Source organism: Triturus cristatus, chromosome 4_1 (genome assembly GCF_964204655.1).
Source record: "Triturus cristatus chromosome 4_1, aTriCri1.1, whole genome shotgun sequence".
NCBI classification, from domain to species: Eukaryota; Metazoa; Chordata; class Amphibia; order Caudata; family Salamandridae; genus Triturus; species Triturus cristatus.
The window spans coordinates 528,256,776-528,282,844 of record NC_140585.1 but is presented as its reverse complement, the minus strand read 5'-3'; the positions used below and the strand labels follow the sequence as shown (position 1 = coordinate 528,282,844).

General features: G+C 46.5%; 1 protein-coding gene across 1 annotated transcript in view; it reads left to right on the top strand.

Moving 5' to 3' along the window:
- PKP2 (plakophilin 2) overlaps positions 1-26,069 on the top strand; it is a 416,690-nt gene that overhangs the window by 312,355 nt on the left and 78,266 nt on the right. Inside the window, exon 7 of the mRNA XM_085652804.1 lies at positions 25,272-25,389. Within this exon, the coding sequence (XP_085508930.1) occupies positions 25,272-25,389 (118 nt within the window). The remainder of the gene's footprint in view (positions 1-25,271; positions 25,390-26,069) is intronic.

The following is a 26,069-nucleotide window of genomic DNA, read 5'->3' as shown; positions in this document are numbered from 1 at the left end:
ATGGCCTATTGGTGTCTGTTACGCGCACCAAAGCCCATGTGGTTTTTTTACAATATCAGTGCCGCTTGTCTAACGCTCTGCGGACTCTCCTGAGAAAAGATCATCTTGTGAAATGTTCCAGTTTGTGTTGTAACCCACGGTGGGTGCGCAACGCACTCACAAGCTTTAAAGTGGCCAGGGAAGGCGCGAGATTACTTTCGATGGAGAAGGCCTCGAATAACTAAAAGAAATGCGCGCTCCGTCGCCCGGCCGCAGTTCAGGGAAGTGTTAACGGCAGACGGGTTCATTTCTTGGGAGTACAGTGGGTGGGCGGACGCCCTGGAGGAAGGCACAGTTTCTGTAGCTAGGTTTGTGCTAAGGGAAATAAATCTGTGTGGCCCCTCCTTTGTTTGACACAGCAGCTGCACGAGCACCTTCTGGCGTTTTGATTCATTTTTTCTTGGTCGTTGAATGCTGAGGAATGGAAAGCGGGCCAGAGGGAGAGTAAACCCGCAGCAGCCTAGGCTCGCCATTGAAGGAGAACCGTTTGTCCTTCATGCTGGTTGACCGTATTGTGTAAGTGTTTCTGCTGAGCCAGCCCCCGGTAGGTGGGCGCACGAACAGAGAGCAAGAACCTGGTAGGAGATTTTGAGGTGCGCATCTCCTTCGGTCTGCTGTTCTGTGCCCAGTGGCAGAGGTAAACGTTTTTAGGCACACCCACCTCAAGGTCGGATTGCCAATTGGTATAATCTTTGTTTTTGCATGAAACAGACCTGATTTAAACACCGGGTTATAGGTCTATTTCTATTTGTGTAGCACTTAGTTCTGGATTTCACAACACTCGGCGAAAGATGCAGTAATAGTAGCAAGAAATCGGTTTTGTTGGACAGCGTCCCAAAAACCTTCAATGTTAAATGATTTTGTGATCTTTGGTCTCCTGTGCATATTTTCTTTCTTTACAATTGGTGGGTCGTTGATTTGAGAAGAGTAAACTCTAGTGAGGTTAATACATGTGTTGTATTTATTTCGTTTGAAAGTTCAGCATATTTAAACACTCTGCCATGTTTTCAAGCATGACCATGGCATTATCCCATTCTGTTGTGCAAATAACTCGGTCGGATTTCTATCACAATCAATATATTGGAGGAAGTTCCAAAACTGCTAGCCACCACATAGCTAGACTTAGTCCCCACATATGTGACACTGCTATCATGGCTCGTATCTTCTGTAACTTCCTTCTGCAATCTCCAATCCCCATGCCCATCCCTAATAATACTTGGCACTAGAGTTGGGCCTATATTGTTCTGGCACTTATTGGTTCAGCCAGGGATGCTGCTCTGTCTGTCTGCTATATACAATGTTGTGATTTGAATAAAATGTTCTCTTTTGAGTTCTCTGTGTCCCCCCACCCCCCAAGTCCCTCTTGAGTACTCCTTTTCTCCCATCCCTCCACTATCCCCTTCCATTCTTTACAGAGACACATAGCGGACCCCAGCCAGGTTAATACAGCTTGGACGTGAGATTGTTGGATTCTTAGGAAGGAACAGTTATTCTTGAGGTTAAAGTGTATACTTGACTTATCAAAACTTTTTTACAGGAGTCTAAGTCCCTTTGAGCTTTTCTACTACTTGTTGGGCTCTGTTACCTGCGCTTTCTTCATTAAAGATATTTCATTGAGTTCATTTGTGTTTAAACTCAGATTATTTGTGATCCCTTGTACTAATGGTACTCCCCGCCAGTGAACTCTAAAGTTTCAAAGTGCGCATTGAATTTGCTTTTTGTTAGGTCATTTTCCTGATTTACAAGAAATTAATTAATGGTATGGCAGACCCCCTCCAGCCACCCAGGGAACAAGCATTTGCAATGCAATAGGTCTCGCATTTACGCGAGTTTGAGCTATTGGCATTGTCAATGAAAATGCTTTTCTTTATGTTTTGGTGTGTGAAACCTAAATAAAACACATTGTCATTTAAAATGCCAATAGCTTAAACTTGCGTAAATGCGAGACCTATTGCATTGCAAATGCTTGTACTGTTCATGTAAGCAGATACTTTTTGTCGTTAGAGACGAGTATAACTGCACAGGGCAAGTTTATTTTTCACAATCTGTGTTCTTCATTTGCCTCCTAATCAATCAATCAAGGAATTAGTAGAGCGCACTACTCACCCGTGAGGGTCTCAAGGCACTTGGGGGCGGGGGGGGGGGTTGCTGCTACTGCTCGAACAGCCAGGTCTTGAGTAGCCTCCTGAAGGTTAGAAGTTCTTGGGTCTGCCGTTGGAGGATGGGGAGCGTGTTCCAGGTCTTGGCGGTGAGGTAGGAGAACAATCTGCTGCCGGAGGTCGCTCTTCGGATGCGGGGGATGGTGGCGAGGGCACGTTCGGTGGAGCAGAGCTGGCGGTTCGGGGTGTAGATGGTGAGGCGTCTGTTGAGGTATGCTGGTCTGGTGTCGTGGAGTGCCTTGTGTGCGTGGTTGAGGAGCTTGAAGGTGATCCTCTTGTTGACGGGCAGCCAGTGCAGGTCTCTCAGGTGGTGTGTGATGTGGCTGTGTCAAGGGATGTCGAGGATCAGGCGGGCCGAGGCGTTCTGTATGCATTGTAGTCGTTTCAGCAGTTTGGCCGGAGCTTCCGCGTAGAGGGCATTTCCGTAGTCCAGCCTGCTTCTGACGAGGGCCTAGGTGACCGTTTCTTTTGTGTCGGTGGGGATCCACCTGTAGATCTTGCGGAACATGCGGAGGGTCTTGAAGCAGGAGGATGAGACAGCGTTGACTTGCTTGGTCATGGAGAGTGCTGAGTCGAGGACGAACCCCAGGTTGCGAGCGTCGTCGATGGACGTTGGTGCTGCTCCCAGGGTGGTCGGCCACCAGGAGTCGTCCCAGGCTGAGGAGGTGGAGCCGAGGATGAGGTCCTCCGTCTTGTCCGAGTTCAGCTTCAGATGACTGTTCTTCATCTATTCGGCGACGGCTTTCATTCCTTCGTGGAGGTTGGTCTTGGCAGTGAGGAGGTCCATGGTGAGGGAGAGGATCAGCTGTGTGTCGTCAGCAAAGGAGATGATGTTGAGGTTGTGCAGTCTGGCAACGTGGGCGAGCTGGGCCATGTAGATTTGAACAATGTCGGGCTGAGGGATGATCCTTGGGGTACGCCGCCGATGATCTTGGAGGCTTCGGAATGGAAAGGGGGGAGGCGGACACTCTGGGTGCTGCCAGAGAGGAAGGAGGTGGTCTATTCCAGAGCCTTGTCTCGGAACCCTGCGTTGTGGAGTCGTGTGCCTAGGGTGTGGTGGCAGACCGTGTCGAAGGTGGCTGATCCAGGAGGATGAGGGCTGCGGTTTCGCCGTTGTCCAGCAGGGCCCTGATGTCATCGGTGGTGGCGATGAGGGCAGTTTCGGTGCTGTGGTTGCTGCAGAACCCAGACTGGGATGGGTCCAGGATGTTGTTCTCCTCAAGGTAGCGAGTCAGCTGCTTGTTGACTGTTTTCTCGATGACCATTGCCGGGAGCAGGGAGATGGGCCGGAAGTTCTTAAAGGTCCCTTGGATCTGCCTTGGGTTTCTTGAGCAAGACGTTGATCTCGGCGTGCTTTCAGCTCTCCGGGAAGGTCGCGGTCTCGAAGGAGATGTTGATGGCCTTGCGGAGATGGGGTGTGATGGTGGTGCTGGCTTTGTTGAAGATGTGGTGTGGGCACGGGTCTGACGGGGAGCCGGAGTGGATGGTGTTCATGATTTTGATGGTGTCGTCGTCATTGATGTTGGTCCAGGTGAGCAGATGGTCGTTGTGGGTGGTGGTCTGGTTGTTGAAGCTGTCGTGGATGTCAGTGATCTTGCGATGGAAGAAGGTGGCCAGGGAGTTGCACAGGTCTTGCGATGGTGGGATGTCGTTGGAGCTGGGGTTTGAGAGTTCCTTCACGATGTTGAAGAGCTCTTTGCTGTTGTGTGCGTTGTTGTCAAGGCGGTCCTTGAAGGAGGTCCTTTTTGGCGGATCTGATGAGGTGATGGTGATGGTGTTGGCGCATGGCATTCTTGAGGGCTGCGTGGTTCTCCGTTGTCTGTTCGCGGCGCCATTTCTTCTCTAGTCTTTGGTGGGTTTGTTTGGAGGTCTGGAGGTCCGCGGAGAACCAGCTGGCATTCTTGTTGGTGTGTCTGGATGGAGGGTTTCTTGATCGGGGCGCAGTTGTTGATCCAACGCCTGAGGTTGCTGGCGGCGGCGGCGGGGTTGGTGGGGTCGGAGGGTGGGCTTCGGACGAGGGTGGTGTTTAGCTGGTCCTCGGTGATTCTGCTCCAGCAGCAGCGGGGAATCTGTTGGGTGCGGTGGTGCGTGGTGGGTTTCTGGAAGGTGAAGTGGATGCAGCGATGGTCCAGTGGAGTTCGATGGTGTGGCTGAAGGAGATGTGGGAGCTTGCGAAGAAGATGGGATCAAGCATGTGGCCGGCAAAGTGGGTGGGCGTTGTGTCGAGCTGTAAGAGTCTGAGGTTGGCAAGGTTGTCGATCAGGGTGGTGGAGTTGGTGTCATTGTTCTCGAGGTGGAAGTTCAGGTCTCCGAGGAGGATGTAGTCTGTGGAGGTCATGGAGTGTGTGCTGACGAAGTCGCCCTAAAAGAAAAAGACAAAATAACCAAAACATTTAAAGTTACATACTCATAATTAATTTATAACAGTGATATATCACTATAATCTCTAAACGTTTCTACATTTTTCACTCATAATCACACACCCTCCAACAGTGCTTTTTTGTTTGGCAATTAAATTATAACTTGCCATCAATCCTGGTTTTATAAAAGTTTATAAAGTAACACATTCCTTCTGACACACCTTTACTAGCAGTGAGCATAGTGGTTTACTTTGCAAATAGCAATATATCCACTCAAATGTCTCATACTGGTAGATTATGTTTACAGCAAGGTTCCTAAAACACTGCGATTTGTGTTTAACAGATTGCAGATTCTGTGTTTTATAATTTGAGAAACACTGCCTCTTTTACTTACAACTACATACAAATTAAACAGCTAATTTTTTTACTCAATATAAAATACTTGCTTATATCTCTCTACATTCTAATGTCTACCTCTCCATAGCAATATTGATAATTCTACACCTTTACAAACAGCTTTTCACTCAGTTAACCTTGTGTATAATACGTTTACCAACAGTAGCACACTAACTGACACTTTTCGACAAGGTTCATAAACAATATTCCCAAATACCTGAACTTGAAGCTGTTACTTAAATGCAGCTAAAAACACCAATCTCTTTCAGCTCCAAATTAAGTCACATCGGGCAGCAAAACTCAGACTTTCTTCTCCTCCAAAGCACCAAGGACATTCTGAGCTATCTTTGCCTCTGCATCCAATCAAATCACTGCATTTCTTCAACCATGTAGTAAGAATGTTAACTATTGGTTTTCTACTTCTCCCTATACGATTTCGCAGGATCGTAAAACACCTGTTGTCAGGCCCAGTAATTTTCCTTGTGGGTCTCGCAAGGCGTACACTGGATCGAAATATCCCCATACAGCAAGTTTCACTCTCTGAAGCTTGCATTCCACTCATGTGAAACTCTCAAGAGATCGCAACAGTATTGTAGGGAAACAGTATCTGGAAAGGACTAGACTTTCAAATGACAACCCTCTCTCGCATTATCAGTGTGCATTTTAGGGTGTGAGGAGGGACGGCACTCTCCTTTTAAAACTCTCTCTCTCGGATGACAGGCATGCAAAGTAGGGTGTGGGGAGGGACTGGTCTCCCTGCTCAGATCCCTCCCTTGTATGACAGATGTGCATAGTAGGGTGTGGGGAGGTATTTGCCCCTCTGCTCAGAACTCTCTCTAAGATGATGGGTGTGCGTAGTAGTGAGTGGGTAAGTACTACACTCTCCTTTGAGACATCGCTCTCACATGACCAATGTGTGTAGTGGAGTGTCTGGATAGACTGACCTCTCCTTTGAGACTTTTCTTTCAGATGATGAGAGTGTGTAGTAGGATGAGTGGAAGGACTGGCCTCTCCTTTAAACCCCTCTCTCAAATGACAGATGTGCGTAGTAGTGACTTGGTAGAGACTGGCCTCTCCTTTCACACCTCTCTCTCAAATCACAGGTCTGCGCATTCGGGTGTTTGGATGGACTGGCTTCTTCTTTGAGACCTCTCTTTCAGATGACTGGTGTACGCATAGGTTGGGGGGTGGGATTGGTCTCTCCTTTCAGACCTGTCTCTCAGATCACAGGTGTGTGTAGTAGGGAGTGGGCAGTAACTGGCCTCTCCTTTCAGAACCTTCTCTGAGATGAAGTGTGTGCATAGTAGTGGGTGGGGAGGGACTTGTTTCTCTTTTCACACCCTTCTCTCATATGACTAGTGTGCATAGTAGTGAGTGGGGAGGGACTGGCCTCTCCTTTCAGACCTCTCTCTCAGATGACCGTTTTAGTTAGTAGGATGTTTGGATGGATTGGCCTCTGCTTTAAAACCTCTCTTTCAGATGACCGGTGTATATAGTTGGGTGTTCGGAGGGATTGGCCTCTCCTTTCAGGTCTGGCTCTCAGATCACGGGTGTGTGTAGTAGGCAGGAACCGGCCCCTCCTTTCAGACCCCTCTCCCAGAAGACATGTGTGCATAGTAGGGTGTGGCAAGGGACTCTGTTCTTCTTTCAGAGCCCTCTCTTAGATGACGGCTGTGCAAAGTAGGGTGTGTGAATTGACTGGCCTCTCCTTCAAGACTTCCCAGATGACTGGTGTGCATGGTAGGGTGTGTGGGGAGCGACTGGCCTCTCCGCTGAGATCCCGCTCTCAGATGACTGGTGTGCATAGTAGGGTGATTGTTTGGATTCACCTCTCTTTTGAGACCTCCCTTTCAGATGACAGGTGTACATAGTAGTTGTGGGGAGGGATTGGCCTCTCCTTTCAGATCTCTCTATCAGATGACAGGTGTGGGTAGTAGGGGGTGGGCAGGAACTGGCTTCTCCTTTCAGACCACTCTCTCAGATGATGTGTGTGCGCAGTAGTGTGTGAGGAGGGACTGGCCTCTCCATAGAGATCTTGATTTTGGGTTACAGGTATGCATTGTAGAGTGTGAGCAGAGCCTTAACTCTACTCACAACTCCCTAAACGATGGACGTAAATACTTTCTACTCTTCACAGTACTTATGTCTTACACACTTCTTCCCAATAACAAGCACCACAATATGCATTTCTAGTAGCAGAGTGTATTGAGAACCACCTACTCCGTAAAACTAGCTAAAAGCCATATACATTTATTTTCTTCTTAGTAGGTATCCCTTAGACACCGCCTCTCTAAATGTTAGGGGCAGCATGCCTTTGTGCTGCTCCCTTATATAGCTTGTTTACTTCATTTCCACAACACCTCCAATTTTTCACAGTAAGCAGTAATAGCAGCCGTTTCGTTTCGTTTCAAAAACTTTATTCGATTCAAAACAAAAGAATCATAAAAGTCAAACAATTTCATTTACAAGCATTATTTCAAGTTCATTTTTAAAAGACAGTCTTACAATTATAACACTAAACTAATAAAATTCATTAGCTAATAAAATCACAGATGAAGACCCCCTAGCTTTTACTTTCAATCAAATTAGATGATTTCATAGATTCTTCGTGCCGGGGCATACATTGAAGGGCAGGTGAAATAAATAAGAAAATCACGATCCAACAATATACAATATACATGATCAAAGGGTCAGCTTCTTGGGGCCAGATTTAGCCATACCGTTTTCTAATCAAAAGTGACACCCGTATAAAATTTAACATTGCACAGCAGACACCAGGTGAAGACAGAGATAATAAATAATCATAACCCTCTTTATAATGGCATGGTTGCTTTACATTAAGGATCGGCTTAATAAACCTGATTCTCGGGTCCTTATATAGGGAACAGAAAAGAACAATATGCATCGTGCTTTGGCTATCTTTGTTATTACAAGGACAGGGGGGCAGTCTCTCACACCAACCCCCCTGTTTAGGAAACGCAAAAAGGAAGTGCAAGATGTGTAGCCTAAACCTTGTCAAGTAGAATCGCCATTGCACATGGTTTGTGAAGGTTAAATAAAACTGGTGCTGCAAAGTAGCCTTAGGAACATAAGGGCTAACCAAGGAATTCACAAACGGTGATTTCCAATAATTTGTTTTAATTACAGCTTTGATATCTCCCTGTATATTTACGGGGTTGTCAAAAATGTCACCCAAGCCTATTTTATGGAGCATTTCATTTACATAAGATAGCCAGGGGATCTGTTTCATGTTTGCCAATTTTAAACAATCCCGGAGGATATCTCTGGTGAGCTGTAAGTCCTCTGATAGCCATATTTTGCCCCATAACAGTAAAGGGGAAAGGCGAATGGTGTCACTCACGTAGCTTAGACCTATTTCGTTGTGGGCAAATCTGTTTGAGGAGCCTGGTGGAATAGCCAATACACGCTTTAAAAATTTGTTCTCCATGATCTGTATCGTGTCAGGGCTTTCAGTCCCCCAAACCCCTGCCCCATAAGTAGCAACCGACAAACATTTAGCTTTATACAAGGTTTTTAGATGTATAACAGGTTTTTGTCCTAGTTTGCCACAAAAACGAAACAGACCCTCTATAGAGCGACTAGCACTTTGAACTCGAGTCTGCATTAACGGGGCCCAGCTTAGTTTGTTGTTGAAGAGGTTTCCCAAATAATTAAAGTTTTCAACCTTTTCAATGGTGGAGTTATTGACTACAAACTTTCTGGTTTTGGTACCCTTTGGGCCACAAACCATAGCAAAGGATTTGGCGAAGTTTACCTTGAGGTCTAGGTCCAACATGAATTTGTGGAAGGCATCAAGACAGTGCTGCATACTGTTTCCTGTGAGTGTCATAAGTACCAATAATAGCAGCCATTTAATTTCCATAATTCCAACAGCTATTTATTCAGTGTGCTGTCTCTCGCAGGACTTGTGGGAGCCTCTCACACTTGCGAGAGAGTGAAGGCTCACGGGAAAAACAGGCCTCTCGACCATTCACAGGCCTCCATTTTTTTATTTGCTTTCTACCGCGATACTCGCGAGACTCTCGCTAGCCCAACTGCCAAAATATACAATTATATTTTACCTTTATATCTCAAAAACTACTGAATGGATATACACTAAATCATAAAAAGCACAATCTGCAGACCAAGATCTAGCTTCCTGCTGAATTTGGTGCAATTCCGTTCAGCAGTTTTTGCTGTAGCCCTGTCGGAAAAATAGTCTATGGGACATGCATGGGGATTTTGCTTTTTAGGACCCCACCTTTTTTCTCATCCCCCATTGAATAGATCAAAACCATTCACAAAACAATGAAGAATTGGTAACTGCAAAATATCAGCTGCCCATGACACGCCCATTGGCTATGCCAGTGCTTGCTTCTTTCTCTTGTTAGTGCCCTTGGCGAGACCTGCTGGAAGGAAGTTCTTGTTTGCCCAGATAAATTAAAAATTGGATGAGTTATTCAATCCTCTCACCATACATTAGAAGATCCATATTGGCTTTTTGTCCTGAACTTTCATTTTTGTGCTGTTAAGAAGGAATATATTGATTTTATAATGTTTGCTGAATTAATTTTATGGATTTTGATTTTTAATGTATAAGTTTTATCACTGTTTTTATGAGTATGTGTAGCAACCGAAATGCATATATTCTTGACTGACTGAGCTGTCTTACTCGGATACAAAAACATGTTATGCAGCAGGCTGTGCTCTGCAACAGGCATATGACACCTCTAACATGTTTATAACATGTTACAAAATCTGTGCTGCAAGTTCGTTAACCACCCGAGCTATGTTATCAACAGTATGCCCTGAGACTTGGTGGATATGTTTGTAGCTGTATTTATAAAGCTCTTACTAAGTTTAAAAACAGTCAAGTGCTGTACAGCGTTTGAGTCACTTGAGATAGATATAGTTTGTGGTTTGATTGTAAGTGGAATGGGTGGAGACTGGATTAGAGAAAGAACGGAAAGATTTGTAGAAGCAGCGTAGACCACCTAAAGTAGATAGGAGAGAGATATGGAATGGTGAGTTGCCATTAGCAACCGGGATTGGAGATTCTTAGTGAGTTAGTAGAGACTGGCAAGAGATAGAGTGAAATGCATAAAGGTGCGCAGAGGCAGGTCGAAAAAAGCAAAACTGGACACTGTCTATGACCTCGAAATGTGGGGTGAAAGATGGCCACTCAGTCATGCTTTTTGATTGGCATATTTAGTGAGTCAAAAAGTTCTGATCAGGAGTGGAATCAGAGAGTTAGTCCCTTGGTCCTGAAAATAGCCACGGGGATGGGTGGCTTGAAACGTGGGCCATGTAGAAAGAAGGGTCATCAAAACTACACTTACTTTCTATTTTCTTCCCTTATAATCATACCATCTGGAAGACGGAATAAAGCATACTTTTCCTACCAGGCAAGCATTTTTAAATTCACATAAAAAACCCATCCATCTCCTATTTATCCGTCATCGGGTATATACCAACTAGTGCTCCCATTCCACAGCAGAACGTGAGGAAGCCTATGATGATGCATGCCACCAAGGGGTAACCCTGGTGGGTGAGGGTTACACAAAAAAAGCCTTGCGCTTTTTCTCTCTGTAGGAGGTTTAGCATCCATAACGGAGTAGGGCTACTTTTTTTAGGTATATGTAACTAGGAGGATGAGCCCCTCTCGGAAATTCCTATTATCTCCTCATTTTACTTTGATACAGGAAAAGTAGAGAACAATAGACTAGCTAAAAAAAACAGCATGGAGGCAAACATAAAGGTGTAAGTAGACAGTTCAGTGTAAAAAAAAAAAATGTCATCCTTTTTTTGTTGACATCAGTGTTATTTTTCTATGTCTAATAGCAACTCCAGCCTTGCCTCCTCTGTGCCTGCTGCAACAGTGTTGTTCATGCATTGGAAGGCAGTGGAGTTATTCTATATTAGAAGAGTGATGATGGTTAAATAATGTTTATTAAGACCACAGACTAGTAAACAATAAAAGTAGGATACAATTTCAGGTTGGTGAACATTGTTTCTTCACTGAAGTTAAAAACAACCTAAAGCTGCAACAAATGACGTGTTGTCCACCGGAAGACTCGCTGCTGAAGAGCGAGACACTGTGTTCGAGGCATTTGGGCTGCTGAATTCATATCTGTGCATAGATCGCCGCCTAGTGTTGGGTCCGGATGATTGCACATTGTTGTCCTGGAAGAGTCTTCGAAGTATCCTGAGATGGGTGACTCCTCCCCTGGACCACAGTGCGCATGGGCATCCTCTCCATCCCCAGATTGTTTTTTTCCGCCATTGGGTTCGGATGCAACTATCTTAGCTCAACTTCGGAATACTTAGTTTTAGGCCAAAAGGCCTATAGTTTTCGTTGGTACAGTTACCGTTCGGTGTCGACTACTAGTTCTAGTGCTCCACACCCTTTTCGAACTTTCGAATCGAATTGGTCCAAACTTCGACGCTCCATCGACCATGGAATCGAGAACTCCGTTCAAGAGGTGTCCGTTGTGCCACGCCAAGTACCCTCACATCGACGTCCACCCGGTCTGTAACAAATGTCTCTCGCCGGATCACAACGAATCAAAATGCATGGCCTGCGCGCGGTTCCGATCCAAGAGAACTCTACGGAACCGACGGGCAGCGAGGCTCGAGGCACAGCAGGCAGCGCCCGCACCCACCAACATATTCAGCACCGAGGACGAGGACGCCGAGAGCGTGGAAGAAATACTATCTAGCCCCGCTTCGGAGCATGGTTCCCGATCGGACGACGATGACGAAGAGCTCTTTCGACGTGAAGAAGCCGTCGACGAGGTAGGGGACATCGACGAAGCCTATGGGGCTGAAGAAGACAGCTCTCCCGAGGAGTTAGGCCAATCCGTCGAAACGGAGGCCGAAATTAGTCGTCAGGCTCCGGTCGAGGGATCGCCTTCGGGCCTTACCCAAGACCTAATCCATGGTTCCTCGGCCCCGCCTTCCGGCCCGGCACTGAACACTATGCAAGAGCCAATATTACCCAAGACGACCGGGTTGTTAAACCCTAAAACATCCATCGCTCCAGTCCCTTCCAAATCGAAAGCGAAACTGGTGGTGGTCGGATCAAAGGCGTCGAAACAGTCCACTGCCCCGGCGCCGACGCCGAAGAAAGTCGTCGGCTCCGAACGCGTACAAAAGGACTTCGGCGCCGAGCTCACCGCAGCAGACGCGGTCGACGCACAGAAGAAGCGCGCCCTCGTGCACCACAAGGCACCGACACCTTCGGCGCCGACACCGAAGCCCGTCGCCTCCGCAGTCAAAATGGCCGCCTCGGCTACGTCGACGCCTAACGCACCGATGCCGAAGAAGTCCTCGACTACGTCGACTATCGATGCATCTCTTCAAGCCAGTGACCCCCTTCCGACAAAAAAGTCGGGGTCGGCCTCCACACCTACTACCAAGATGCCCACCAAACCACCATCTCAGTTTGCTCTGCAGCAGGTCCCTGCATCTCTCCAACGTATCCGGGACCAGGTAGCCCTCACTCTACCTCGGGTCCCCGCACTACCTCACCCGGTACAGTGCACTCGGAGCCCACCAACATTACCTTTGGGCTGCCACCGACATCGGCACCGAAACTCTTTCAAATTCGGACACGTGTCCTCCACACACAGTCCACCACCTCTGGCCTAACAGAACACGACCCTTCAGGGCCACAGTTTATCGACGCCGACACTGGCAGGCTCATGCTCCACAAGCGCAAGATCACTCCAGTCAGGGAAGAGGTGCCATACAAAATTCCTCTTAAACGCAAGCTACCGGCGGAGCAGGAACCAGTGCTACAAGAACACTTCCATCCCCTCCAACTAGCTCCGCAGTCCTTTTCTCCTACCCATTCTGAATCGGACCCAATGCAAGAATATGGTGAGGACGATACCATCTACCCCGGGGACGCAGATCCCGATGAACCACAGGATCCTGATCAGGCATGGGATGACCCCACAGACCCAAGTGTCACGCCACATGCTCAGGATGCGCTACTCTACAATATTAAAACTTCTCCTACAGAGGACACAGCCGCATTTAATGCCCTTATCGAACGGGCTGCTGCTCATCATGGGGTGGAACTGCACTCTGACGCCATTGAGGAGGACTTCCTGCTTGACACTTTTGCATCTTCGGAAAGAACGGTCAAGACTCTGCCCATGCTTAAAGGGGTTCTGAAGCCTGCCAAAGACATTTTCAAAGACACCACAAGAGCCCGAGTCTTAAACCCCAGGATTGAAAAGAAATATAAGCCTGCACCTGGTGACCCTAAATACATTAGGGGTCAGTTGCCATTAGACTCTATGGTGGTTGCCAACGCTCGCAAAAGATCCCACTCACAGACAACTGGTGATGCTCCTCCCCCAGACAAAGAGTCAAAGGTCCTCGAAACCTCTGGCAAACGTGTGGCAGCGCAAGCAGCCAATATCCTGCGCATTGCCAATACACAAGCACTCCTGGCACGTTATGACAGGTCACATTATGACACGCTAGAGTCACTGCTCCAACACCTACCAGAGGAGTATAAAGAGTCAGCGGAGCTCCTCATTAGAGAAGGACAAATCCTCACTAATGCGTCCATAAAATGCGCCCTAGACGCAGCTGACACAGCGGCCAGGGCAATAAACACTAGTGTCATGTTACGACGCCATGCCTGGTTACGCATCTCAGGCTTCAAACCCGAGATCCAAAATAATATCCTCAACTTACCGGTTAACACAGAATTTTTATTTGGCCCAGACGTTGACACTACCCTAGAGAAGATAAAACAAGCATTTGCAATGCAATAGGTCTCGCATTATAAAAGTGTGAGCAGTTCGCATTGCTAATAATAATGCAACACTAGCTATTGGCATTGTAAATGATAATGGCATTTATTTATGTGTTTGTTTTATAAAATAGATAAAAAAGGCATTGTCATGAACAATGCCAATAGCTTAAACTTTTGCAAATGCGAGAACTATTGCATTGCAAATGCTTGTTTAGGTATGCTGCTGCCGTAGGCGGCTATGAGGACAAGTGGCGCGATCTGTATTTAATGACCCACCTGCCCCGAAGTCGCTTTGATTCTGTGGTGCATGGTGATTTTTGACACAGGAAAATGAAATCTCACCAAATTCTCTTGACTATCCTGGAATATTCACCAGGATGCATCACTATTTGACCCGCGTTAATGTAAAAAAACAAAAACTCCATCTAAATCTGTACAAAATCTGGATGTTCATATTTTCATACATTTTCCTTTGATGTGCTGGTAATTAATGTTAAAAGCACATTTTTTTCTATCTCTAAATGTTTGAAATAATCCTGTCCTGCCTTAACCTGCATTTCATACTGTGGCCGTAAGGGCCTGAGTTTAGTCACAGTTAGATTATGGAAATAACATGTACTTGGCTTCGTCTGAGCGAGATCTAAAAGAAAACTACAGTTGGTTCAAAGATGCAGCAATCGACCTGATTGTGGGCCTGAAAACGATGACAATATATTAGCCTTGCTTCGTAAATTCCTCTGGCATCCATTCATAAAATACGTGTGCCTGAAAGCCATGAACTTGGCACACAGAGTTATACATGCCACAGGTTTAAATATGGAATAACCCATAGTTTAGCCTTCTAAAATGAGGTGATGTTTTCCATCCCCGGTCTTAAGTTCGGTAAACTAAAATCTTATAGGGTGGCAGTCTTCTCATTACTAGTGCCCATATATATAACTGGTAACTTTGACCCTCCCCACCCCACCCATGATAGTGCCAGGTGTACCAGTAACTCGATAGGTGTGGAGTTGCTGAAGATTAAAAACGAAACCCTGAGTTTCCGCTGTGAAATTAGGAATTCCGGGCAGAAGTGAGCACACTCTGAAAATCTGGCTTTTTAGTAATGTTTAGAGGGGGTGAGTAAAGTCTGTTGTACTGTTAAATATCCCTTAGCGCCAAGAAGCCTTGGTGTATGCCTGCTTCAGGAGCAAAACAGAACAATATGTAGAGGAGCAGTGGGAAAACATGGGGGAGTAGTCATTTTGTGGCACAGAGACAATGGCGGTCAATGAAAATGAAAGTGGAACATAAGTAGGAAACCTAGTGAAGAGGAGGACTGGCTAGATGAGAAAAAAGACAACAGAAAGAGAGAGCGCAGGAGTGAGTAATTTAAATATAGGAGCATAAAAGATCCAGAGGAGGTACACAAAAGAAGCTCTGACTTGACATTTCGGCGCTGATATAAGCTGCCTGAAAATATCACTTTTTATATGCGTGAACGTCTGCAGTGAATCATATCTCATAACATTAAAGCCAATCCTTTTAAGGATAATATTACAACGTTCGCCCCAGTTTGCATCGCCAGATATCGTCAAAGACTCACATTGCTCATCCCTACGGCTCTTCTTGGCGTTTCTTTATTACACGATGAGAAAACACGACAGTGACATTTGCGGGGCTTCTGATTAACATTCGTGTTTCCCTCCGTGATAGGTTCGCTCGCTATTTGCCTGCATCAAGAAGCATGCTCACGCCCGGCTGGCAATCTTGGAATTGTGTTTTTTATTAAATAAACCCCATTCCAAGATGGCAGTCAGTGTCTCATGATGTGTGTTCATTAGTGTGCAAATACCTGTGCATGGGTCTCGATGCAAACGGCCGGTTTTAGTTTGCATTTCTAACAGAGCAGATGCCCATATTAGAATGGTTAAATGAAATTACAATAAATAAAAAAAATAATAGTGCATGAAGCACAAACAATGACTCAAGCTGCCCAAAAGCACATTCCTGCTGCACAAATAATTAAATAACTAAATGGGAGTGAGGTGAGAAACAGTCCCGGGAGCATCAGGGAGTAGTAGAGGACACAACTTACCCAATCAGAACAAAGCACAAAGGGTACAGGAGGAAGGAAGCGAGGAAGAGAGGATCACGAAAGGCAATGATAGAGAAACAAATACCACAGGAGCAAGTAAGGACGATAAATTGGCATGAAGGAAGGAGAGCTTAAGAAACTAATGGGGAGAAGAGAGAATGAGAAGACATAGGAACTTTGTCAGCATGGACAAGAGGTAAGAAAAGGAGCATGGCACAGAAAAAAATGCAGGCAGGGTCGATACGTAAGTTATAAAAAGGAATGAAGTAAAGTAGGTAAGTAGGGAAAATAAGGAAGGTTAAGAATGGAAGGCATAGACGAGAAAGCGGATGAAGGAAGGATGAAAAAAGTAAGGAAGGTTGTAAAGAAGGAAGGGAGGAGAGCAAAGAATATACGGTGAAGGCAGATTAAAAAGAGAGGAAGGTAGAGGAGAAAGGGCAGGAAAGTAAGAAGCAACAAGTGGCGTTGAAGGTGATTCAATGAAAATAGTGGGTGTGCCGGCAGAGGAGGCTGGATCTAAGCAGCGAGACCTAAAAATGCAATTAGTAAATCCCCAGGAAACGACTAAACTCTGTACCTCCACTGCAATGTACGAAAAAACTCTAGTCGGGTCCACTGCCCGTGCGCATATGTTAACTGCCCCGTAACTCGGAGCGACTGGTACAACCAAGGAACCCTATATAATACAAAGAATATACAACGTTCATAAGCACACTAGCTACCGCCATGCCATTGCTTAAACACAAACCAAGAGTAAATACTATGTAAAGCTTACCAATTAATTAGTGGTATGCAGAATCTAGGTAGGCACTAGTAAACCCAAAGTACTAGTGAAAATTAATGGCCGTTCCCCTGTTTGCCTGCTGACCGTTATACTTAAAAGGACAAGGAGAAAACGCTCATGAGTCCCGTCTGTACCATAACCATAATCAATAAAAATGATCCGATGTGTGCAAAAAATATAACTCAAGGCTTACCGAAAATGTAAGTTGGCCAGAGAACGCTTAATAGTACGTAAGACCGTAACTTGATATCTTGTCTCCTTGTGAATCACGTTGCATACTGAAAAGAGGAAACGTGCATAAGAACATTGTCTCCTGCAGTGTATTTTCTGCAAGACCGTGACAAAATAAACTTACCAAATTGGCGTACTAAAGGTGTCTCACAATCTTCTAAGAACCCGGTATTTGGTGTATTGGAATTGCATGGAGTGGGACTGTGTGCTATGGACTGTAATTATGTGGAAAAGTATTTTGCGGTATTGAGTGGTATGCAGTGGAGTTTAATTATGTGATGTGCTGTTGAATTTTGGGGCATGCTGTGGAATTCTGTAGTGTATTTAAAGTATGTGGTGTGTTGTGTAATTGTGTTGTTGAATTGAATTATGTGGTTTGGTGTTACATTATGTGGTGTGGATTGGAAATGTGTGGAGTTGAATTGCGTGGGGTGGAACTGTGTGAATAATGAACGCCAACTGTTCCCAGTCCTTAAACTGGAAATATAGAAGTGCAGGTACTCTGTCCCCTTTCCCCTTCACACAGGCACCAACAGCTGTGGGGTTTGTAATCAATGGTGGTGCAAGAAGGAGACACAGTTGCAAAAGAGGGAGGCACAGCGGCAGAAGAGGGAGGCACAGCGGCAAAAGAGGAAGGCACAGCGGCAAAAGAGGAAGGCACAGCGGCAAAAGAGGCAGGAACAGTGGCAAAAGAGAGGCACAGCGGCAGAAGAGAGAGGCACAGCGGCAGCAGAGAGGCACAGCGTTAGAAGAGGGTGGCACAGCGGCAGAAGAGGGTGGCACAGCGCCAGAAGAGGGTGGCACAGCGGCAGAAGAGGGTGGCACAGCGGCAGAAGAGGGAGGCACAGCGGCAGAAGAGGGAGGCACAGCGGCAGAAGAGGGAGGCACAGCGGCAGAAGAGGGAGGCACAGCGGCAGAAGAGGGAGGCACAGCGGCAGAAGAGGGTGGCACAGTGGCAGAAGAGGGTGGCACAGTGGCAGAAGAGGGTGGCACAGCGTTGCAAGAGGGAGGCATAGTGGTGCAAGAGAGGCACAGTGGTGCAAAAGGGAGGCACAGTGGCAGAAGAGGGTGGCACAGCGATGCAAGAGGGAGGCATAGTGATACAAGAGAGAGGCACAGTGGTGCAAGAGAGAGGCACAGTGGTGCAAGAGGGAGGCATAGAGGCAGAAGAGGGTGGCACATCAGAAGAAGAGGGTGGCATAGCGGTAGAAGAGGGTGGCACAGCAGCAGAATAGGGAGGCAAAGCAGAGAAAGAGGGGGGCACCGCGGCAGAATGACGCACGGCGGTGAAAGCGGGGGGCACAGTGGCAGAAGAGGGAGTTAATTTCATCCATACTTGCCTATCAGTTGATACACGTGTACAGTTTATATGATGGTGTCCGTGGACTAGTGCTCTTCTCTTTATTAGTGTACGTCCAGTCTCACCCCCCCCTTGCAAAAATACAACATATAGATAGCTATGTCAAATATGATGTGCAAATGTTTAGTCCCTGCCCTCAAAAGTTTAGGTGAAATGATGTCCCAATGTAAAAATGTCCCGGATGCTTGAGCAGTAATACGATTTTCAATTGCTTAAAACAGTTAATATATTTCCCAAAAAAATGATTCTCCACCTAAATTTGTTCCAGCAAAAACTCTTGCCAGCACAGCTCGCCATGAAATGAGAAGTTTTGTGCATGTCTTTTGTTTGGTTTGGTGTACATTTTCACATTTGTCTATTGACTCGTCTTTTAAATCTCGTAATGTAATTGCCTGAAGTTTCCTTAAAATATTTTATAGCTGCCCTTGCTTTTCATGAAAGGAGCGTTTGGCAAATAAAATTTGAAAAAATGAAACAAAAAGGTCGGTTTAATTATTATTTGCGTCTGTCGCGTTCCAGCTAAGAACAAAGCTGCATTTTTTTCCTGCTGCCCCTTGTCCTGCAACCTTTATAGGTTTATTTTTGAGGGCACTCAAATCCAATTTACATACAGAAAGGAGAAGGATTTTGTTGACCAAAATGGCCTTTGGCAGTGCTCTGAAATACATAGATAAATGTAGGTGACCATGTGTAATGTAATGCGGTACTTATGCAAATTGCTCCAAAGGCGTGGAGCTGATTTTGCAAAAAGGTGAATGGGATATAAGGGTTGGGGGATGGGTGTGTTGGGCAGATGGCTTACAGGAGAAGAAAGTCTGGCAAATGAAATCACAGAAACATTACAATAGGGTGACTTCAATAATTAGCTGTGGCTGTCGCATTTCAGCTGAGTTACAACAAAGCTGTATTTTTAAAGTTATAAATCAGTGAAACAGCTGTGGTATAACGTAAATTGGTACTAATGCCCTTGGGGAGATTTAACACCGCTATATTAAGTAAATTGCGAGCGGAGTGAGATGGTGGATGGATTAAAAGAAAACGCTCTGCAAAACTTTACATTCCTATGGAGTGCTCCATTGGAAAATAAGGAACACGTGATTGCAAATAGAAGCTGTGGCCCACGTGTGGGGTTAGGGGCCGTGTGAGATTAAAAGAAATGTACAACCAAGTTGAGTCACACATTCAAGGTAAGATTAAAGTAGTTGGGGCATTACCAGTTCGGTCGCAGCCGTGATGCACTACATAGATAGTGGGAGTCATGATGCAGAGGAGAACCAGATGGACAGCAAGGAACAACAGAGAAAAGGGTTGCCAATGCTCTGTTCACACTGGAACGCAGTCACGCCACATTAACAAGAGCCAACCCCCGCCTCTTGCGGAAGACCGAAAACCCAATTCGAAGTCAGCTGTACTTATTTACAAAATCCTCATGTGAGTGCTTGGAAAGTAGACATAAACAAAGGACACCAATTCCTATCACTTTATTCAAATTTGGAACATGCTTTAGCAACAAAACGTCACATAACGAGTACCGAGCGCAGAATCATTGTGTAATTTGCTCACATTTCTTAGTGATATAATACCGTAAATGGCACAAACTATTGATCTAAAATGTGAAAAAGATAGTTTTAGTTATTCGTCATATTATTAAGTTGGAAAGGAGTGAACTACTTAATTAAAACAAGATTCTGAGAATGCCAGTCACCAGATCCCTATACGGCTATCGTCCGCTACGGACGTCAGTAAGGAGCAGAGCGTAAATGAAGGTCCATATACACTATGGATCAGAGGCGCAACTAGAGCCAAATTTCGGGGGAGCTGCAGGGGCTCTTAGAAGGGGTGAAACAACAGCAAGGCCTCATTAACATGCAAATGGTCTTTTAAAGACCTGTGAAGTGCTCGGGTGCGGCTGCTTTTTTGCCCGGGAAGGTGTCTCATCCCGGGCTGCCACACACGACGCGGGGGGGGGGGGGGCTGAAGCCCTTTGAGTCCAATGGGTGTTGCGCGCCTGCTATGGATGCGAGTGCAGGAATTTGGTTAAGTGTATTAATAATATATGCTGCTGTGTAGTGCTTAGAGGGTAGCGGTTTGGCTCAGTATTATGCCTTGTGAGCCTCACAATGAAACTGAGAATCACAATCTTAGGGGTAGGAGGAGCCAGGTGGCTTGGGGTTCTGCTGGAAAGCTGTATGTGTAGAAAGGGGATGGGTGTGTAATAATGATAATGATTCTTTAATGTAATTGAAAATTATACTGCGCTAAAATGAATAATTGTATGCTCATACGAGCCAAATAGTGGGTGTGCCGGCAGAGGAGGCTGGATCTACGCAGCTAAGCGGCCGCGCGAAAGTGAAAGTGATCGCGATCAAAGCGGCCGTGAATGTGAAAGTAAACGCGGTGCGCGCGCCCGCGCACATGCACTGTAGCTCTAGGCTGGCCTGGTAGCACTTTTGGGAGCCCACATATAAAATGTCTCTTCGAGCCTTTGGCTCGCGAGACCTAAAAAGACACAGATACTGCCAAATCTATGGGGGCGCTACAAACCCAACAATTTCGTAGTGGCTCCTTTCGTCGCACTGGAAATAGGGGAACGTCAAGAGGCCAGGGGTCACAACAACAGTATGCCAAAGGTGGCACACAAACCACCTACGACAAAAACAACAGGGGTGGATATCGTGGATCCAGCGCCAAGGGCAAGGGACGTGGATATGGCAACACCAGGTCCTCCCCAAAAAACAAACAGTGATGCCCTCTCCCTACCCCCCGACCACTTAACAGCTGTCGGGGGGCGACTCCAGCTGTTCCTGCCCGCATGGAAGAACATCACCACGGACAGGTGGGTCAGGGACATCATTCAACATGGGTACTGTCTGGAACTAACTTCCACTCCACCCAATATACCACCAAAGCACCGCCCTATGTCAGTCGAACACTTACATTTACTCCAGCAAGAAGTGCTTGCTATGCTCGCAAAAGGGGCCATAGAAGTAGTGCCCACCGCCCAGCAGGGCACAGGAGTGTACTCTCTGTACTTCTTGATCCCAAAAAAGGGCGGCTCGCTCCGACCTATCCTAGACCTGCGACCCCTAAACCTATATATACTGTCGGAGCATTTCCATAAGCTCACCCTCCAACAGGTTCTCCCACTACTCACTCAAGGGGATTTCCTAGCTACACTAGACCTGAAGGATGCATACTTCCACATACCAATACACCCTTCACACAGAAAATACCTCAGATTCACCATTCAGGGGAATCACTATCAATTCAAAGTTCTCCCCTTCGGAGTAACAACAGCGCCCAGAGTCTTTACCAAGTGCCTGGCGACAGTGGCCGCGCATCTGCGAAGACAAAATATTCACGTCTTCCCTTATTTGGACGACTGGCTAGTTCAGGCCAAATCAGCACAACAATGTGCCACCCACATGTCCCACACCATTCACCTTCTTCACGATCTGGGATTCTCACTGAATTACCCAAAATCAAGTCTCCAACCTGCGCACATACAACAGTACTTAGGTGCCACAATCAACACTCTGGCTGCCACAGCTCAGCCAACTTTAGTGAGAATCAACAGCATGCAACAGCTGATCTCAAAATTCAAACCTCAACACTCCCTTCCGGCGCGAGTGTTCATGCATTTGATAGGCATGATGGCCTCCTGCATCTTCATAGTCCCACACGCGAGACTACATATGCGCCCGCTTCAGGAGTGCTTAGCAAGTCAGTGGAATCAGGCTCAAGGACAGTTGAAAGACCTAGTGTTGGTGAGCGGTCGGGCATACAACTCTCTGCATTGGTGGAATCCACAAAACCTTTGCAAGGGCCGACCGTTCCAAGAGCCTGTCCCGCAAATAATACTGACAGCGGACGCGTCTCTCCAGGGATGGGGAGCTCATGTACTCAATTACACAGTGCAGGGACTATGGACTACACAACAAAAGAAGATGCACATCAACCTTCTGGAACTGATGGCAATCTTCCTGGCAATGAAAGCATTCAAAGTACACCTATGCAACAAGGTCGTGTTGATCCGGACGGACAACATGACTGCCATGTACTACATACAGAAGCAGGGAGGAACACACTCTCCACAGTTGTCTCATCTGGCTCAGAGCATGTGGAAGTGGGCCATTCAGAGGAACATATTCCTCATGGCGGAACACCTCCCCGGCAAGGACAACCAGATGGCGGATCTGCTCAGCAGACACAGCCACCAGATGCACGAGTGGGAGTTACACCCATCAGTACTCCAACCGTACTTCCAGCAGTGGGGTCATCCAGAGATAGACCTATTCGCCACAAGGGAAAACGCAAAATGCCAAAGCTTTGCCGCCAGGTTCCCACATCCACAGTCGCAGGGCAATGCGATATGGATGAATTGGTCCGGCAGATTTGCGTACGCTTTTCCCCCAGCGCCGCTGATACCGCTGGTGGCACGCAAACTGTGACAGCACTCACTGACACTCATCCTGGTTGCTCCAACATGGGCACGCCAGCCATGGTACACCACCTTTCTGGAACTTTCCGTGGTGCCGCATCAAAGGCTGCGGATCAAACCCGCGCTTTTAACGCAGAACCATGGAGAAATTCAACACCCAGATCCGCAACAGCTGAACCTGGCAATCTGGCTCCTGAAGTCCTAGAGTTTGGCTACCTAAACCTGCCACCTGACTGTATGGAGATCATCAAAGAAGCTAGGAGACCCACTACCAGAGCTTGCTATGCAGCCAAATGGAAGAGGTTTGTCATTTATTGCAACAACAATGACATTAACCCGCTAGACGCATCTATTCAGAACATAATCTGCTATCTATTACACCTATACCGATGCAATCTGGCATACACCTCAATACGTGTCCATTTAACCGCAATAGCAGCCTATCTCCAAAACAGGCAGCACCTCTCTTTATTCAGAGTGCCTGCCATCAAAGCCTTCTTGGAAGGACTGAAACGGGTGATTCCCCCAAGGCACCCCCCAGCACCGGTGTGGAACCTCAACTTGGTCCTCACCAGACTAATGGGTCCACCCTTTGAACCTCTCCATTCTTGTGAGATTCAATTCCTTACCTGGAAAGTGGCTTTCCTGGTTGCCATCACTTCCTTAAGAAGAGTTAGTGAACTCCAGGCACTAACCATTCAAGAGCCATTTATACAAGTTCACGCAAACCGGGTCGTACTGCGTACCAACCCCAAATTCATGCCTAAAGTAATATCGCAGTTCCACATAAACCAAACCATCGAACTGCCTGTTTTCTTTCAAAACCCACAAAATGTCGCTGAGAGGATGCTCCACACACTAGATGTAAAGAGGGCCCTCATGTACTATATTGACAGAACTAAAAACTTTAGGAAGACTAAACAACTCTTTGTTGCCTTCTCTCCACAACACAAAGGCAACGCCATTTCCAAAGCAGGTATAGCCAGATGGATCGTTAAATGTATCCAAATTTGTTATCAAAAAGCTAAACGCACATTAACGATTCCACCACGAGCCCACTCAACACGGAAGTTAGGGGCCTCCATGGCTTTCCTGGGAAACATTCCTTTACAAGAAATATGTAGAGCAGCCACATGGTCCACTATACATACATTTACAAAACACTACTGTGTAGATGTACACTCAAAACAGCAGGCAGCTGTAGGACAGGCTGTTCTCAGAACTCTTTTTCAGACTGCTGCAGCTGGCACGGGTAGCCGCCGCTAATAGGAGGTACTGCTGTGTATTCTATGCACAGATATGAATTCAGCAGCCCACATGCCTCGAACTGAATATGCTACTTACCAGTATGCATCTGTTCTTGGTATGTAGGGCTGCTGACATTCATATCGCCCACCCTCCTCCCCGGCGCCTGTCGCAGCTGCAGCTCTCAGAATTACTGTATAGCATGGTCATCACTTCCTGTATCTACTCCATCACTGCCACAATGGCGAAAAACAATCTGGGGATGGAGAGGATGCCCATGCGCACTGTGGTCCAGGGGAGGAGTCGCCCATCTCAGGATACTTCGAAGACTCTTCCAGGACAACAATGTGCAATCATCCGGACCCAACACTAGGCGGCGATCTATGCACAGATATGAATGTCAGCAGCCCTACATGCCAAGAACAGATGCATACTGGTAAGTAGCATATTCAAACATTAGCGCCTCAAAGCTATAAACAGAAGTCAATCCAACAAGGTAAGAGAACCTGCACATTTGACGTTTAGGGAAACACATCTCGCATCACCTTCCTACACTGTAGGTGCCATCCCTGGGACCGAGAACAGAGGAGTAAGTCTCCATCTGAAATTAAATGGCTCTCGTGTTTTATCTGGTAATCGCAAAATGTATGGAAAACAACCCTCCTCGCCTGTCAGATTTAAAGTTGGGGCGATGAAGAACTTGTTTCCCAGGTAACCTCAATCTCTGATGTTTGAGGTCGAGAGGATGCATTTTGCGGTAGTTGTCATTTCTAGATTTGGGTGCAATGTGTCAAATGTGCGCAATTCCTACTGTTAGAGCACATAGTGCTTTTAATACTCCTGCCTGCTTTACTGCTGAAGAAGTCGACTTACGTTCGGAGCTCATTCCAACACAATTCCAAGATGTTGTTTTTCTAGAGCGATAATAAGTGAAGGCGCCTCATAGAGCTCGCGTTTGCAGATCCTACCAAGAGGTTAGACTGAGCTCCTGTCTGACCAGGCCTGGATCACAGCATGTGGCTGAAGCTTGAAAGACTGAATATGCGTCTCGCGTGCGCTCCTGCAAAGCATCCCTAGAAACTTTGTCCAAAGCAAATAATTGAGAACCCGGCGGGTTATGAATAGAAAAGTGTATTTTGTTTCTCTTTTTTCGGTAAATTCTGCAATATAAACACATATCCATATGTTGTTTTACTGGCTGAGACAAAAGTAACGTGTGTGTTTGCTTGTGTAAAAGTAAGCAAAGAGTTTTAAGAGATGCGTAAGTTGGTGTGATGTGGGCGTGGTATGAATGTGCGTGGACATACATCAATTTTCTGCCGGAAGGAGGCAGGACACCTTTTGCATCTGAAGAGGAGGCATCAGAAGACAGCAATTTGTCAACTCGTGTAATTGTTGCCTTTCAGAAATATGAGCTCTGCAGGCCCCGAGGGGAGGAAGCAGATGCGAGAATGCGACGGACTGATCGACTCCCTGGTGCATTATGTCCGAGGAACAGTTGCAGATTACAAGCCTGACGACAAGGTATGCCTCGTACTGTACACACCCGCTGGATACTGCTTACCAGGCGCTCTGAGGACTAGTCAAGGGCCCTGGTGACTAGTCAAGGGCCCTGGTGACTAGTTAAGGGCCTGGGCTCACACTAAGGTATTCATGCAGGACAGAACCAAAAATTCACATCTTCGTCCCACCACCGCACATTCTAGTTTAAAAGCTAAATATGAAATACATTAACTCTGTGCTGTATACCTCCTATGAAAATCCACTAAACCTCTTTGGTTCCAATGCCTCCTTCCCAGGTTGTCACTCCTCCCCATTCTCTGGACCTACCCGTCCAATGACGGACCTCAGTGGCGATGGGACAGTTTTGAAAGGGAGGGGGGGGGGGCAGTGACACCCACTCAAAAAAAAGACCTAGGATTGTAAAAAATACAAAAGCTTCATAAAGAGCAAGGTCTCATTATGTGAGCCCTACAAAGTTTGTAGTGGAAAACCTGAATTTGTCTTGGGAAACACTTTAATATCTTGAGTTTTGCAGTTCGGAACTGGGAAAATGTATGTTATGAGCATGTTATCCATCATTCCCAGGTCTAGAACTCAGAAAGACCAGATTATTATGCCTGGTAAACACTGCAGCACAGGCGCATTTACTGGGTTCATTACTACCACCTCAGACACAATGGATCTCCTAATGAGCCACACTA